This window comes from Larimichthys crocea, chromosome VIII, assembly GCF_000972845.2.
Source record: "Larimichthys crocea isolate SSNF chromosome VIII, L_crocea_2.0, whole genome shotgun sequence".
Taxonomy (NCBI): domain Eukaryota; kingdom Metazoa; phylum Chordata; class Actinopteri; family Sciaenidae; genus Larimichthys; species Larimichthys crocea.
In genome coordinates, this window is record NC_040018.1 from 17,345,016 (window position 1) to 17,363,452 (window position 18,437).

At 44.2% G+C, this 18,437-nt stretch overlaps 1 protein-coding gene across 1 annotated transcript; it reads left to right on the forward strand.

Moving 5' to 3' along the window:
- The first annotated feature begins 5,573 nt into the window (after positions 1-5,573).
- On the forward strand, positions 5,574-13,480 carry dldh (dihydrolipoamide dehydrogenase). The gene is made up of 12 exons (XM_010732343.3): positions 5,574-6,116; positions 6,293-6,598; positions 7,346-7,406; positions 8,257-8,514; positions 10,026-10,086; positions 10,199-10,329; positions 10,429-10,598; positions 10,694-10,910; positions 11,011-11,184; positions 11,290-11,992; positions 12,143-12,374; positions 12,499-13,480. The coding sequence occupies exons 1-12, from the start codon at positions 6,063-6,065 to the stop codon at positions 12,502-12,504; spliced, it is 2,373 nt and encodes a 790-aa protein (XP_010730645.1). The 5' UTR covers positions 5,574-6,062; the 3' UTR covers positions 12,505-13,480.
- The last annotated feature ends 4,957 nt before the right edge of the window (positions 13,481-18,437 follow it).

The following is an 18,437-nucleotide window of genomic DNA, read 5'->3' on the forward strand; positions in this document are numbered from 1 at the left end:
GCACACGACTCCCCTCAAACCCTACCCCCCAACACCTCCCATTTGTACTGGATCAGCAGTTAACCCCCGGAAAGAATTGACCATACAAGCACGCACACACAAAGAACACCGCTGCACAAATCTGCACTGGCTCAACAGTTGTCCAACTGAATGAACAACCCACATACACACACACGCACACACACATATACACACCAAGTGCTGTCCAAATCCCTTCAGTGTCCCTGATAGTAACCACCCTGGGGTCAGGCCTGGTGTCAGCGTCCAGGGCCCAGGGTCTCTCTGGGCAGCTGGCCTGGCTAATCCTGCTGCTGGAGGCCACAGGTTCTCAAACTAAAGGCCAAGGACCCCCTGGGGGCCACAGGGCAGGGATCTCAGGGAGCAGGGAGTGTGCGATTTGTTCAAAATGCAGGGTTTTTGTTTGTTTGTTTGCTTGTTTTAAGTCCATTAAAGAATAAACATTAAATTTCATGGCGAGGCAAGATTTTAACTGTGACAACAACATCCTGTGGGTCATCATCAAAAACTGATTCATCATTACAAATCGATCTTTTATTGCCAAGCACTGTTCAAAACTGCAGAAGGTTATTCAAATTCTCATCAAAAGGCAATAAATATTTCATACTAAATAGGTATAATAACTAATATATATTATTTTTAATTAGTTTTTTTTAATTATTTTCTCAATCATTTATTGAAATCTCAAGATATGATAGAAACTTTATTTGTCCAGACAGAAATTGTTGTACAGCTGTTGAGCACAAAGTAGGAAAGAGCACAAATAAGAGTATGACGCAAAAAGATTATTACATTTTAATGTAAATACTTTGCTGCTAGGACTAAGTAATGTTTGGCTGCAAAATGTCTTAATTGTTCATTCAGTTTATCAAAATAGTTGTAAATTGGTCGATTGTTTCAGCTTTATTCGATATAAACACAAATTTAATTTAAGTACTGTAACAAGCAGATGTGGGAAACATACAGAAAAAGTGACGTCAAAGTGGAAAAAGTGTTTTTTTATCAAACATATTGAAGTTGACATTTAAGAAGAAATACTGAAGTTCAAAAGGTTAAATTACACACTCTCAACCCTCTGGGGTCCAAGCAATCGCCCACGATCAATTGATAGGGCCATTGATAGGACCCCCGAGGGTTAATACACACTTCCTACATATTTTTCCACTATATGGACTTCCTTTTTTTTGTTTTAAGGCAGTTACAATATCATATATGTACTTCAACACATGTGTACAATGAGTTTGTATCGCACATTAACAGGTGGTGTGAGTTGTTACATTCCTGGCTGGGATGTTTCATAGGCAGCCTCAGGTCTTTGTGTCGCAGATGGGAGGGGACACATGAGTCTCAAGTTTCTGACATCACAGTGTTGTTGTTGCTGGGGGGAGTCTTATCCATCAAGTCAGGGCACGGCCACACGACTCTTCCTTTATCATTATAATCAGCACTGCATCAGCACCTATCTATCTATCTATCTATCTATCTATCTATCTATCTATCTATATATATATAATGTATAGATAGTATCTGTCTATATATCTATATATGTATATATATATCTGTCTGTCTGTCTGTCTGTCTGTCTATAGATCTCAACACAGTGTGATGGAACAAATGCATAATGAATGCAATGCATCAGACTAATGAAATAACAAACGAAAGAATTTGTCTAATTGAATATAAGTCTCAGTTCAGCTGTTCTTTAACCCTTTCAGCATGGGCACAAATTAAATATCTCAGTCAGCGTCACGGTTAATTAAAACCAGTATTCTTGTCGTGCATGTGGGAACGCGGCGTAGACGAAGTTACGTTTGTTCTGGCTCAAATTAAATGATCCACAGAGTCCCTGTGAACTTTGATTTCTATAACTGACCAGACCAAAGGCTATTTGTGCAACAGTGTGTGAGTTTATGTGTGTGTGTGTGTGTGTGTGTGTGTGTGTGATGTGATGGCAATATTGTGGAGGTTCCCACGACGGCCATCCATCCATTTCTTGGCACACACACACACACACACACACACACACACACACACACACAGAGGCCATATGGCCACCTCATACCCCTTGCATGCCTCCACTGTGATTTGGCCCAGGGATGCATCAAGCAACTAGTAGCTTCACCTACACACAGGCCTGTTATCAGAGAGGTGGAGGGAGAAATGAAGGAGTATGAGATGGAGGGAGGACAGGTAGATGTGAGGGGCAGATTGACAGAGAAGAAGAAAGAGGTAAAAAAAAAAAAGAAGAAGAGGCTTTATGGAGAGATAGAGATGAGGGGAAGCCATTTGGTAGTTGGTTGGTGTTGTGGTGTTTGGTGAGCAGATGGCCGGGGCTCGAGGAGGGGCGTGTCTTGTCCTCGCGACCCTTCACAAATCACACGGTTTCTCCCCCGAGGGGCTCGCGACTCGCCGTTCAATAAGAATCAATGGGAATTACTTCGCGAGAGAAAGGGATGAATGGGCGGCGGGGCGCGAGACCTCTTCCTTTGTTGTCCCCCTGCGTGTCATAGAACTCCTGGTCTCACTCACACACACACACACACACACAGGGACACGCGCGCGCGCGCACGCACGCAGTTAGGCTACACACACACATAGACAATAGGAAAGCACTTCAGTTAAACAATCGACCTCCAGTTAAACAATTTTTTTAACCTCACACGCACGCACGCACGCACGCACACACACACACACATACACACACGAGATGGGAGGAGTTTCTCCTCTCTGCTGTTTCCTTAAGACACAATTAGAGCATCTCCTGGCATAAATTATGTTTTAGGGGAAAATGTCGTCTTGATGCTTGTGAAGGAGAGAGGTGGTGATGGTGATGGAGAGAGAGGGGGGGGGGGGGGTCACTTTCCATCTCACCATGCCTTTCAGTCACGCTTTGCTGGCGTAATCGGAAAATGTGTGCCACGTCATGGTGATGAATGACTGATAGTATATTGGCCTAATACAGAGAGGGAGAGAAAGAGCACCGGGGACCTCTGAAAGTCGGGATGAGTGTAAATAAAAGGCTTCAAGAGAGGGATTTTACGCCACGCCACATAGGAGCATTGTATGCCATTGAGAAGGGGGCTGAAATCAACTGGTTAAATGAAATGAGCAGCTCGGAGCAGCGTCCTATAGCTAAACACACATACGGGTATCTGGAAAGACTGTGGCAGGCAAGGATAATAGTGTTAAAGCTTAAGGTTAAAGGCCCCTCAATCAGCCTCAAGGGGTGTAAAGAGCACATCATGGACAAGCATAGGCTTCTCATTTATCTATACACCGACCCAGAGGGAATTACAGCCAAAGCAGGGTCGTCAAACTCATGCACAACACCAGCTCTGCGCACAGCAATGCATCAGTACCGTGTGTGTGTGTGTGTGTGTGTGTGTTGACATGATAGGCTAAAGGTTGTCCATAGGGATAAGTTAGTTGTGTGAATGAAGGCCTTGTTTGGGGACAGCAGCAGACCCAAAACAGTGCTTCTGTGCAGAGGGAGCAGCTTCAATTAGAGTTGTTAATTAAGACCCCCCCTCCTCCTCCATTTCTTCTCTTATCCCCTCCCCCTCCGCCTCCTCCTTCCCCACTGGTGCGTGTGTGCTCATATGTGTAAACATTTGAAGTGGCGTAGATCTGCACTACCTGCTCCAACACATCAATAAAGACATAATTCAGAGAGGATCTTTGCTTAAATGTGTTGTGGGGGGTTGAATTGACCCACTCGGAAACTCCCCACCTCCTCGTCCCCCTCTTGGCCTTTAATTTCCCTTTTGTGAACACATAGCCTAGGTGTTTTTTTTATATATATATAAAATCATAACCTAATTATGCATTAACGACTCAGTAGCAGAGCCACAAAAACAGCAGATCACATGTGGGGATTTTCCTATGGCTTCTGTTTAAGCTGAATGAGAGGTGGACAATGCTCGTGGTATGCCAACATCTTCAGTTACTTCACAGCCAGAGATAAGCTCATAATAACATCCTGCCAACAAGTGCGAATTCTTTCCCCACATTTTTGTGCCCATACACACAGATATGCAAATTAGACAGTGGGTCCATGTGTGAAGTCACTGTTATGCTCCAGTATGAGCCTTTACAGTCAATACTGTCAGGGACTTTTATTGTGTCCACGGTAGCTTTCAGGTTTACTACAACTCTTGTGGCTGTATGCAGAGAAACATGTGATATTTATGATCAAACATATTGTAAGATTACTGTTTATGCAACCAGCCATGTTCTCTCCCTCTCTCTCTCTCTCTCTCCCTCTCTCGCTCTCTGGTGCTGTATTATTGTGGGAGAGCAGGTGCTGCCGGCCCAATTACCATACAGCTGAAAGCACAAAAAACTTTACTCCCTCTATGCCTCCCCTCCTCCTCCTCCTCATCCTCCCCCTCCTCCTCCTCACAAAGTCGCTTAATGACAGCCACGCGAGTGACACACCACCAACTCTTTTTTTTTTTTTTTTTTTTTTTTTTTTTTTTACTACCTCTACCAAAGAGCAAGTAAGGGAAATACAGAGGCATGCGGTGAAAATAAAAGGTTTAGGTGTGTTGCTGCGTCTTTGCGCACTTGATTTCAAGAGTATTTTACCTCCAAGCACATGTAAGCTGGTCTTTATCGGTTTAAGGTGGTTTAAAATATAAGTTAGGAGCATAAACACACTGAGTCAATGGGAAATTGAGAAATGATCTCCATGATCATAGAGTCCGGTATCCAATGATCTGTAAATTCTTGGCATTATAGTGATGTTATTAAATTATATAAGTGTGCTTCCAAAGAAACAGCATGAACTGATCGATCACCTTTTTATGTTCCATTAAATTAGTAGATCAGAGTACCAGCATTTATAGTAATTACACATTATTTAAGATGACATAATACATAATTATATGATGAGTGCGCACAAGGAGACGCACTTCAGAGAGAAGGCATGGTGCAGGACATACAACCAAGAAAAGATAGAAACAGATCGTCTTGTTTTTGGGGTGTGAACATGTGAAAACCACGGCAGGGGTAACACCATAGGAATTTAGCGGAGCAGATGGTCGTTGTAACGCAGTTTGGGACGGCTGGCTGCCGGCTGGCCACGCAGGGGGAACGGACCAGCCAGAGGCTTTAGCATATAACCCCCAAATATGAGAAAGTCACCGCCCGACTGGCTGCTGCGTGTATAAATCACTTGATGCTGAGATGTGGAGGATTTCGTGCAGAGGGTTAAAGAATTTGTCGGAATGTAAATGGGCCCCGTGTGTTGTGTTGTGGAGGAGGGTGGCATCAGGGGAAGCAAGGGGTTGTTGCACATTTAACAGCTCACTAGCCATTTGGTCTGTCCCTTTGGAGAGAGGGAGAGAGAGAGAGAGAGAGAGAGAGAGAGAGAGAGAGGGGGGGGGGGGGGGGGGGGGGGGGGGTTACAGAAGTTGTGTGCACCCCCCTCTCTCACCCTCTCCTCCTCCCCCTCCTCTTTCTTTGTGATGGCCCCGGGGCGGACTTGTGGTGGTGGTGGAGGGAGGGGAAGAAGAGGAGCAGAGGGGCTCATTTGCATCTTATTACCCTTCGCCTGCTGGCCCGGTATAAAACCCTGTTCAAGGCTGGAGACCCACCAGATATACGCACTGTTATACCAAGAGAGTGAGAGAGAAAGAGAGAGAGACGGAGACTCAGGATCAGCATATCATTGTCAATCAAGTGGAAAAATAAACGGGGCCACCGACAACTGCCTCCATCTCCTACAACGACTGATTGGAATTAACTCTCGTGTGTTTCCATCGGGGATTTCATTCACGATTCTCCAAGAGGATCCTTCTGCTGAGGATTACTTTACACTGTAAAACTTCTCTTTTTACTGTCTAAACTCGTGCCGCGCATGGGAAAATAGAGGCGCAAGAAGACACAGGAGAAGTTCCACTTCACCTTTTCCCTCCTGCGCGTCAAGAGTTCACCTTGACTGTGACATAACGGAAAGCTTTTAAAACTTTCTCCATGATTGTTTGAGCCGGGCGACACGGACCTGTGGAGCTTTCACTGCTTGTTGAAGGGCTGTCAACACAATGGGACGCCTGTGTCTGCTCCTGGTTGTCACCCTCTCCCTACTCACCTGCCAGGTAGGTCCAATAATAAGACAAAAAAAAAAAAAAATCATAATTATCGAAGTGTATTAAAACGCGTCATGTGCGTAATTGCATGCGCTTTAAAAAGTTTAACATTAACTCATATTTTCAAACACATCTTGAAGTTACCTGTCTCAAACACTCTGGGCTTATTTTGTGTGTGTTTATAGGTTTTGTGCTCCGGAGTGTTTGAGCTGAAGCTGCAGGAGTTCCTTAACAAGAAAGGGGTGACTGGAAACGCCAACTGCTGCCCCGGAGGCTCTGCTCATCCGCAGGGCCAACACCAGCAGTGCGAGTGCAAGACTTTCTTTCGGGTTTGTCTGAAGCACTACCAGGCCAATGTCTCCCCGGAGCCTCCCTGCACCTACGGCGGTGCTGTGACTCCCGTCCTCGGCTCCAACTCCTTCCAGGTGCCGGAGACCAACGCCGACACCTTCACCAACCCAATCCATTTCCCTTTCGGCTTCACATGGCCGGTGAGTGTTTTATAGCACATTATGAGAAATATTATTTGTACTACTGTATCTACACCCCCAAAGGACTTGATTACAACTTTCCCTGCAAGATTACTGTTGGATATTAACTTAATATGCGTTTAATTTATAGTTTTGCTGTAATATGTGTGTCATGTGGTCTGTGTTATGATTAATGTCACATTTCTAAGGAGTAATGGAAACCATGGGCAGACTGTGAAGTTATTATAGTCGTACTCCACTGGGACACATTAGCTTTGAAGAGTGCAAAACGCAACAGATGCTCCCAAACTCAACACTTGTGAGGGTCTTTGTCAGCAGTGTGTGAGAGGGGCTATTGTAGTATTTCTGTGCTCTTTGGTAGGATAAAACGGGGAGGGGAGGAGGGCGTGTGTGTGGAGGAGAGGAGAGGAGGAGGAGGAGGGGGGTGTTTTCACCAAACGCTTCTCTCCTCCGACGACCAGGCGTGGTGGGAAATTTAACATCCTCTGGGTTGGCACATCATTGGCAGCGCAGCGTGAAATTCCGCCTCGTTTGGTTTTACGGCGGTGTCAGAGTGTGATAGTAGCAGGGGTGTGAAAAGGGAGCAGGTAGTAGCCCTTATTAGGCCCCTAATCAACACGGGAATTAGGCTGTGAAGTTTATTGGGAGGCCTCCTAATGGCCCTCTGCTGCTCTGCAGAGGGGAGAGGGGAGGGGAGGGGGCTTCAGGCCGAGCAGCTGTTGACTCTCTCTCTCTGTCTCTCCTCAGGGGACGTTTTCACTGATCATTGAAGCTCTGCACACTGACTCCCTGGACGACCTGACAACAGGTGGGTGGCAGCCACAGAAGGCAGCACTGTAACTCAAAGACAGGCCAGAAGGCTTATAGTGGCTTCATTTTCTCCCAGTAGCATGTTTTTCCACTGAGTGCTAGACAGGGCAACAAAAAGTTTGATGAAGTCAGTCTTAGCAAAAGCAAATTATGTACTCATTCCCTGCATATACCTTCCAAAATGTATGTACTTTGTTCTGTTGTCTCCTATATATGTAATGTTACTTTTATATCCCGAAAATCATCTGTCATTTCTTGTGTATAAAACATATAGATTTCATGATAAATAACTTAAATTAAAAGACTTCCCCTACAACGGGAAGTGAAAAAAAGGCCACCCACAGTTTTTGTGGTTGCCAGTTGAGATTCGTCCTTGTAGTTGGGATATTTGTTGGTTGTTATCTTTATGTCCCGCTCTTATCACTACACTAATGATGACTAACTGACCACAGCACAAGAGTGTGTGTGTCTCAGTTGGTGGTGGAGATAACAGAAAAGCTGGCAGGTGACACCAGATGTAACGTGTATGCACTCTTACATAATTTAAAATCAAAAAAGTTGTTTTTTTTTGTTGTTGTTTTTCACATCCAATAGTATCAACCAATTTACTCTCTCTTAAGTTTTTGATTTCTGACACTACAACACCTCCACAAAACTAAATATTTGGACAGAAATACTAGGACAGAAATAGATATGTCTAAAAAAAAAAAAACAATGTCTTCATTATAAAAACAATAAAAAGATCTCGAATCTAATACACAAATGAGACCCAGTGTGTTACCTCTTCTCATCTGCTGTCACAACTTCTGCAGAACATCGATAATAAACACATTCATTGACTTTTTCAGACAACCCAGAGCGTCTGATCAGCAGGATCACCACTCAGCGTCACCTCACTGTTGGAGAAGAGTGGTCCAAGGACATCCAGACATCTGGCAGAACTGAGCTGCGTTACTCCTACCGCTTCCTGTGTGACGAGCACTACTACGGCGACGGCTGCTCTGTCTTCTGCCGGCCAAGAGATGATGCTTTTGGGCACTTCACCTGCGGCGAGCGCGGGGAGATCATATGCAACTCTGGCTGGAAGGGACAATATTGCACTGAACGTAAGTGGGTTTGCTTATTAATCCCAAACTTGCAGGGTGTGCCATAAAATGGGGCATAAAAGGGTCAAAAAGAAAAAAAGTGATTGCACTAGTTAATATTTAAATTCACTGACAGCTGCGTGTGGAATAGATGAGATAAAAGAACAGCCATTAGTAGAAGATGCAGATGTTTACATAGAGTGTTTGATCCCACAGTGTTACCTATAATAATGATGCATGTTTTACATTAATTTTGACTTGAAAAATATATTATTGAACTGCCAAAACTATGGGGCTATAAACTCACATTTGATGAGGCAAAGACTTTCTGAAGAGATTTTAAATTACTTTTCAAAGTTAATCAGTTGCCTATCTTTATTGTTCAGGGACTTTTTTCTACCTCCTAATGCGGGGCCCGTGTGCAACAGGCGTCAGTTAGTTATCCCATAGCACCAGAGGCCTCCATTCTAATGAACCGCAGTGGCTCCTCAGTAATTCACACGCCGCGTGCCTTCCATTAGACCACTGGGGCCTCCTCGCCCCAAACCTCCTCCCCGATTGGCCAAGTGGGGGTCCTGTATTGTTGCGCCTCGGGCTGGTGATTGGCCGATCAGGGTTGTGTATTGTTGTGGAGGGGGCAGCTGCTCGGTGAGAGGAGACAATGGAGCAGCTGTCTGGTGGTTAGCTCCACACAGACCAGCTGGCCCTGGGGGGAGGAGGAGGAGGAGGACGAGGAGGAGGAGGAGGAGGAGGAGGAGGAGGAGGGGAATGAGGAGAGAGACGGGTGGAGCGGAGGAGGGAAAAGGAGAATGTAGGAGAGGAGAGGAAGAAGAGAGAAGGAGAAGGGAAGGGGGTAGGTTGATGGAAGAGTAGAGGAGGATCAGAAGTAGGAGGGGAGAAGGGGGAAGAGGAGGAGAGGGGCCAAGGGTGAGAAAAAGGACTTCTGACCCACAGTCAAGGGGAGAAAGGAGGCTTTGTGTGGGACGCTTTTGTGTTAGAGAGCAACCATGTTAAAGGAGAGGGCTTGTTGGCTGGTTCCCCCGTTTGGTGACCAAAGCCGTTGTAGCTCCCTGTGGGCTGTTCAAACTGAAAGGTAACTTTTTCAGCAACTTTTGCGGCAACACATTTCAGCCGGCGGTCAGGAATGACCTGATGACCCCTGATTACCCTCAAGATTTTATCATTTTCCACTTTGGCAGCTAAGTTTGGTCCAGAGTACCCATAGGAGTCTTTTTTTATTAGGTGTCTATGACAGAAAGGTAAAACTAGAAGGAGATGGCAGACAGACAAACAGACAGACAGACAGACAGACAGACAGACAGACAAGTTGGCAAGTAAACAAATTGGAAAGCCAGGAAGGCCAGCAGACAGGCTGAAAGACAGGCAAACAGATAAGAAGGTCAGAAAGCCAACCAGACCGGCAGTGGTTTGAAAAGGCTCTCTGTGAATGGGAGACTGATGGAGGGCAAACACATGTTCCAAACACTGGCTTTCCCATGATTCACCTGTCACTATTTGTTTCCTCCCTGCAGCAATCTGTCTCCCTGGCTGTGATGAAGAACACGGCTTCTGTGACAAACCTGGAGAGTGCAAGTAAGTTTCAAAAACCAAATTGATGGATCATAAATAGATAAATGTAACATCTTTGCACTGCAAAGTCTATGTTTATGTTATGAACAGTATTTAATGAGTGTTGTGTTCACAGGTGTCGCGTGGGCTTCAGTGGGCGTTACTGTGATGACTGTATCCGTTACCCAGGCTGCCTCCATGGCACCTGCCAACAGCCCTGGCAGTGTAACTGCCAGGAGGGATGGGGTGGGCTTTTCTGCAACCAGGGTGAGTTTATTGCTTCAGTCAATCAGCCTACATTGAACACTTTGTTATTTAAATTTATTTGTATTGTTTCTAAATGTTGTTTCTTCTTAATTCTTCCAGATCTGAACTACTGTACACACCATAAGCCCTGTCTTAACGGAGCCACCTGTACCAACACCGGTCAAGGCAGCTACACTTGCTCCTGTCTGCCTGGGTACACGGGTGCCAGCTGTGAGATCCAGGTCAATGAATGTTCTGGAAACCCGTGTCGCAACGGAGGCAGCTGCACTGTGAGTATCAATCAAGACAAAGTGACAGAAAGAAACAAGTTCATTCATGGCAACAAGCTTGTGTGTAACCACTGTTTACATTATTTCCAATACAGGACAACAATGACGGCTATAAGTGCACCTGTCCACCTGGTTTCTATGGCAACAACTGTGAGTTAAGCGCCAACACCTGTGCAGATGGCCCTTGCTTCAATGGTGGGCGTTGTACCGACAACCCCGAAGGTGGCTATTTCTGTCAGTGCCCGAGTGGATACGCTGGCTTCAACTGCGAGAAGAAAATCGACCACTGCTCCTCCAACCCCTGTTTAAACGGTACGCCCCCCTACACCTTCAATTAAACCTGAACCTAGTATTAAAATGTTATCTGGAGACTAATCCTCTGTTTTTGTCTCAATCCCTCTCCCCTCTGCAGATGCAGAATGTGTGGACCTGGTGAACTCCTACCTCTGTCAGTGTCCTGAGGGATTTTCAGGTCCTAACTGTGAGGACAGCAGCAGTATTTCTGGATACTGTCTGTCGTTCCCTTGTCAGAACGGTGGGACGTGTCAAGAAGGAGTAAACGGCTACACCTGTACCTGCCCCCCAGGTATGAAAGCGCCCAACTATGAGTTTCCTGTGTTGACATTATTAGTTTTTTATGTAATTTTATATTAGTTTTGTTCGAGTCTTTTAAACTCTGCTTCTTCTGCAGGATATACTGGAGAGAACTGCAGCACCCCCATCTCCCGCTGCCATCACAACCCCTGTCACAATGGAGCCACCTGCCACGAGCGTGGCGGTCGCTATGTGTGCGCCTGTGTGCCTGGCTATGGTGGTCACAACTGCCAGTTCCTCTTACCAGTGGCGGACGGATATTCTTCCCCTGAACTTGGAACCGTTGAAGACAAGGAGGATGACGACAGCGGATTCCCCTGGACGGCTGTTTGCGCCGGCGTTTTCCTTGTTCTTGTGATTCTGATCGGCTGCTCAGTGCTGGTGGTCTACGTTCGTGTCAAACTGCAGGACCGGCACAGTCACCATGGTGACAGTGTCCACAGTGACAGTCACGAGACCATGAACAACCTGACGACCACCAACAATTGTCTCCGCAGTGACAAGGAACTGGGCACTATGATGACAACGTCAATTAAAAACACCAATAAGAAGGTGGATTACCATTCAGACCTCACTGGGTCACTGGGTGGTCTGAGTGGAATCAGCGGGCTCAACGGATCAGAGAAGAACGGCTTTAAGACTCGCTACCCCAGCGTAGAGTACAACCTGGTTCATGAGCTCCGGCCTGAGGAGCTGTCGCTGTGTAAAGAAGAGGAGCGTGTTGAGCCAGAGGTTAAATGTGAAATGTTGGATGAGTCAGACTCAGATTCAGAAGAAGAATACAGGAAGAGACAAAACAGGTAAATATCTTGAAAATATATGTACACTGCTTGGAAATTTAAATTCCGGATGCCTTAATTTTTTATGTATGTGTCAGTGTAAATGCAACGAAAGCATGTATTGTGTTGAAAGCACAGTATTTCTGACTGTTTGTATTTTTTGTCCCACAGCAATGCATCAGAAAAGAAACAAGTAGAAGAGTCACCAAGCTGCAGCGAAGCAAAGTACCACTCATCCAGCGAGTTGAACTATCAAGCAGCAAGTGACCTTAAATACCAGTCAACCAGTGATGTTGAATACCACAGTCCCAGTGACAGCCGGTACCAGTGTACCACCGACACCAAATATCAGTCCGTCTACGTCATGTCGGACCAAAAAGATGAATGTATCATCGCTACAGAGGTGAGAACACACAATATATATCCACTTGGCACAAATATATATATAAAATAAGTGTAATATCCCCCCCCCCCAGTGCACATATAAAACACACTAAACCCTGACTTTTTTTCTTTCTCTATTGCAGGTATGATACCAATCCAGACCACATCAAATCGGACCAGTTTCCTCTGGTGGATGGCGGTCCCACACACTCTAACCCTGAGCAGTAGAGCTCAGCTTGTCTCCAGGAGGTTTTACTCCTGCTGTTTGCTGCTGTTCCCTGGGATTTACCGGAGGACTTTGAGCCAAGGTGCTACTGAGCCAGAGCGGAGTCAGTACCGACTTGGCAAGGACTTAGTACTACAGTAGTACTATGGGTGATTTTTGACCTTCGATGGATGTAGGTTTAATGCTGACTCAGTGCTACGGATGACGTACCAGAAGACAGTGCTAGCACTAGTACAAACTTTGTACAGAAACAGTGCTGACTGATTACTCTTGCAGTCAAATGGTGACTGCAGTATAACTGATGAAGAGCTCGTCTGATGTCTGTCGCAGTCGAAGAAGATTTACTGCTCGTACCAAGATGAACTCTTCTCTCCTGATAAAACTACGGAGTATTGACTTGGATGTTGACCGATGATATTGTAGTACCTTTGGAGTACTGATTGAATGAACAGTGTAGTACCTTTGGAGTACTGAGAACTTTTCAAGTACTGTTGTAGTACTGTTATGTGCTGTGGTTTTAAAATGCAGTGTAAAAGCTGTCATGGATATTGGACAGTTCATGTCCTGTGCAGTGCTGCAGAGTAAAAGGTGAAGTACTAGCAACAGTAGAAGTCCCTGTACTTTGTTAGTACTGCAGCTGCTATTGTAGTCTATTTATTTTTAACATTTCATTCAAGAAAATTCAACCGGAAGACAAAATTAAGAACAGCGGGACTTTAACTGCAGCTGTACATCCTTAACTCTGCAGCACTGACAGAGACTGTGTTGGCTGAGCTGGTTCTCAGCAGAAAATAGAGAACTGAAGACTCCAGTAGTGACTGCAGATCGATCCAACATGGATCCTGTTGGGCCATACTGGCTCCCTGACCCCTGAAGGTTGTGATACACAGGGCAATGTTTTGGGCAGGGCAACTTGGCAAACACAACAATCAGCATAAGAGAACAAAAGAAGAGACATTCACACAAATCAGACAAAACATGAGGGAAGTGTCCAAATGTATAATTTTTAAACTGAATCTAGTTATACTGAATATTGCAGCAGCTCCTTAAGCCACGATTTATTGGCAAAATTTGCTTAAAAAGTTATTTAGTACAAAATTATCCCACCCTCTGATGATGTTGTTGTGTTTCCAAGTAAGCCAAGCTATAAATGACTCGTCTTAACTGCCAAGACCTCATTGCACTATGGAGGTGTGTGTGTGCGCGTGCGTGCGTGTGTGTGTGTGTGTGTGTGTACAGAAGAGGTGATACCTGTATGTGGCGTCAAATGTATGCACTGCCCACTCCCACTCCCTTCACTCCCAGTCTTCCACTATTAGCCAATTGAAGGACACCATCACACTGCCTGCCGTTGGTTAGGATCCTCTGTTTTTATTTTATTTGTTATCTAAAGAAAGATGTATTCTTTTAATTTAATTATGTAATTATTTGTGTTCAATTCTGTTGTGATTCTTTTTGTTAAACCTGTTATAATTTAAGTTGGATTGTTTTTATTTGGCAGATAATGTATGTATGTAAGTATGTATGTATGCATGTATGTGTTAGGCACTTGAGACCCCTGTGACTGTGTTGTATTTAAGAGAAAAGTCCTATGTACAGAGCCTGTCATTTTTATTACTGGAAAACAGCGCAATATTTTTCCAAAATAAAAGAGGAATGAAATATAGCACATCTGGTGTCTGGTGCATGCACTTATTATGACAAATAAGCAACTTCCTGCTGTGTGTTGTGATACAGGCAGTGGCTTCACCTTACAGTAACTGGTGTTATGTTGGATATTTAATGTGCACAACTCATGATCAATGACAGAGTATGATCACAAAAGATGGAAAATCAAAACTGAGCCATAAAAACCGCCATTTTTACATTTGCAGTTTCTTTCAAGGGAAATCTAACAATTTCAAGCTGAGGGATTTGTTGTCGTTAAGTGATAGTGTGTTAGTATTTGCATATGTGAGTGTGTGTGTGTGAGTGTGTGTTCGTCTGACGCAGCAGAAGACTGTCTCCTTGTGGAACCACTAAATGAGACAAAGACACACCCCATAATCATAGACCGCTTAGCTAGCCTCCTCTGAGGCCAGAGCCATCTCTTTGTGAGTATTTGTGTGTGTGTGTGTGTGTGTGTGTGTGTGTGAGAGAGAGAGAGAGAGTGTGTGTCTATATGTACATGAGCTGTGTATGTATATTTATATTAATCTGTGTCTTAGTGTGTTTGTGAATGAATGTTTTTCTTTCTATGAGACTCTGTACATGAGTATCAGTGTGTGTGTGTGTGTGTGTGTGTGTGTGCGTGTGTGATCTTGTTTTAAACGGAGGGGTATTTATAGCCAAAGAGAGAAACCACCAGTCTGGATTTAGTCCCGGTTGCCCCTGCCTGACTACTCTGTGTGTGTATGTGTGTATGTCATTTTGCGACCACTGGGAGTGTATAAGTAGTCATCAAAGCAACTCATCTGGTTCTCAGTCTCATATAAACACACACACAAGATGATGAAATTGGATGACGGATGATCAGACATTTACTTCAATTACAGAGGACAAACTGTATTAAGTGTCGATACGGAGCACACTGCCACACACACACACACACACACACACACACACAGGTCATGGCCTTGTCAACTGAAGTTACTCATACAGTGAGGGAAAAAAGGAATGTTATGTACATTTTCATACATTAATACAGAGTCATATTACATGGAAGTCAAGTTTCCTCTACGTGAACTTTACAGACCAACATATTGGGGCAGTGGGCTGCTCAGTGGGTGTAGACACAGAGGCCGTTGCCCTTCCAAAGACTGAAACTGTGACTGCTCAAAAAGTATTTGCTTGTATTACACATGCAGCAGGCAGTTGTTAGCACATACCATGCTAAGCTTTTTAACTTAACTTTTTTTCGCTGCCACAATAGCTTTTCGCTGAGTTGGAAAATCACAGGAGACAGGCTTAAAGCTGGTCTTTTGTTGCTGTTAGGCTGTCCTCCGGCCCCGAACAGTCGCACACACTCACATCCTCCCTCTCTGCATCTCCCTGGTGTCAATAGTCAGACAAAGCCCTGGTCACTGGCTGCCATATGCTGCTCTGCTGCACATAAAGAACAGCACTCTTTGAACTTCTGAGGGGGAAATCGAAACTTCTTCACGGTAAAAAAAATATATACAGAAGTGTTTATTATGTCAACCACATATTCACATGGACTTGCTTCTTCTTCACATTATCAGTCAGTTTCCATCTTCTTCTTAGATATCAAAGTTATACCATAATTTATATTGGAGGATCTAGAAACTCAAACAAACATTAATGCCCACAAACACAAAATGTGAACATGAATGTGAATGTATAGTCATAGTAATATATTGTCTCTTTTGGTCTCCCACTCTTTATCTCCTCACACACACTCTCTCACACACACTTTTTTATTCTGACAGGGAGTAGGCAGGACCGTAGCTAATCCAGAGAACAGACTGTTTAAGTGTGTCTCTGCTATAATCTGATTAATCTGTCCATTCATACGCTCCTCTCCTCTCACAAATCTGCTTGAATGTATATGTGTGTGCGTTTGTGTGTCTCTGTCAGTGTGTTTATGTGTGTAGGCATGCACATCAATGTCCGTTGGTGTGTGTGTGTGTGTGTGTGTGTGTGTGAGAGACACAGAGAAAGAGAGCGAGAGAGTTTGCTGGGAAGAGGTCGACAAGGGGGGAAGAAAAGAGCTCACACTTGGCCACTGACCCATCTTTTGTCCACTCACTGGTCACCTGTCACACACACACACACACACACACACACACACATACACACACACATAGACAACAGTACTTTGTCAAAAGCAGTTGAAACTGGGGCACCCTTGTGGCCTAAGGGGTTATACATCCTCGGGTTTGAGTCCAGTCATTCCCCTTCTCGCCATCATTCATTTTCTGTTAGCTCTCTTATGAAGGCATTTATATTTACATCATTTAACATTATATTTATGGTTTGGTTTGGGTTTACAAACGTAGACAGACATCTTTATACAGGGGTGTAGTAGTGAGGGAAAAAGTGCTAGGGCCACAACATAAGCAGGGCCTGCTATTAAATGCTTGCTTTTATGTGCAAGTTTAAAATGTTATTACGTTAATACACCAAACAAATGACACAGTTTTGTTGATTAACCAAGCCCTCACCCCTCTCCATCTTGTCCTCATGTTACTGAGGATGTGAGAGAAAAGCGAGCTCATAAAATGGTGCCTAAGAGATATATCAAACAACAAAGATTTGCATCAAACATCAAGAGTGAACACAACTAATTAGAGCTGTAAAATATGTAAGTTGTTTTTAATTATGGAAGGCCTATTTCCTATGTTTGTATCGAAAGTAAATACAAAGTGCAGGACATGATGCTCTGTAAGACTCGAAGCAAACTTTATAGTACTTTTTGAGTGATTAAAGATGGTATACAAAAGGTCATTACTGATTAAAAATGTCTAAAGATGTGCGTGTTAACTGTAGTTGTTTTATTTAATTAACACTACATGTGCAACATGCCACATTTCCACATTACACCCTCATAACATAATCACGTTTTATCTTGAAATGCTTTTTATGTATTATGGGAAACTTCTAAACATCTAGATCTGCTCTTCTGTGTCTTACTCACTGGTGTGTGCATTTGCTTTGTTTACTAAAGTTTAAGATTTAAACGCCACTTTACCACTGAATACATAAACAACAAGTCTTTTCTACGAGCAAATTGAACTGTTAAGTACATTTCAAGCATTTTCTTTTTGCTGATTTGCGGTTTTTGTCGCAACAAAAGAAACAGCATCATTACAGTGAGTCACTGACTTTACACCTCTCTCCACTCAGTCTGTTATTAGCATTTCAATTTGTCACCAGGGCAAATCCCCACTCACGGGGCATCACTGACTAGTGATTTTTGGGGCTAAATCTTGTGGGAAAACAGAGATTTCTCTCTCAGCGATCGTCCATTGTTGAGTTTGAACAAACGAAGTGACCACAGCAGCCCGAGTCACACAATGACAGACAGCTTATTCAGCTACTTCATCTGTCGCAGCTCCCCAGGGACCAGGCTCTGATCATTTCCCAGAGCTCCATCTCTCTCTTTCACTTACTCTTTTTCCCCTCTTTCTTCCTCTTTCCCTGATTGTCTCTCTCCTCTGACTCTGTTAATATTGGCGCAACATGACTCTATTAAATTTCTTGTTCTTTTCCCACCATCAGTGGTCATATATTCTTCATTTAAATCATCATTTTGATGGTGCAGGTCAAAGCAATTCAAACAGAGCACATTTCTGAGCTTGCTCCGTGAAGATGGTAGAGCCTTGTTTTTGTTTTTATTTTGTTTATTGTCGTTTCTCCCTGGGGGTTAAAGTGGTTGTAAAGACAGAGTCATTCCTTCAGAGACACCAGCTCCCATCACTGCCTTCTGGTCATTACTGGTGCATCGTGGGAACAGCTTGGCAAGGACAATGATTGGCTAGAACAAAGAGGCTGTGGGGGGAGCACAAAGGACACGCCCACTGCATGATGGGAAAGAGCAGCGGACGACGCAGATGTTGCCACAGAGGACACACAGGAGGGGATACAGAGAGAGAGAGAGAGAGAGCAGATGTCTCTCTCTCTCTCTCTCTGATGAGCTGGATTTGTATTAATGTCTTTGAAGCAGGTAACAGTTTTACCTGCTTTTGACAGAGTGATGCTACAGAGCACAGCAGGAAACACAGACCTTTGTGCTCTATACTGTGGTTGAGTCTGCTGGTGTGGGAGAACCACAAAGTTCCCAATGTTCTCCTTGAAATGTCTCTTCTAAAAGCTCAACTTCCCAGTTAAATGTCACTGCATGTGTAGAAAAGAAAC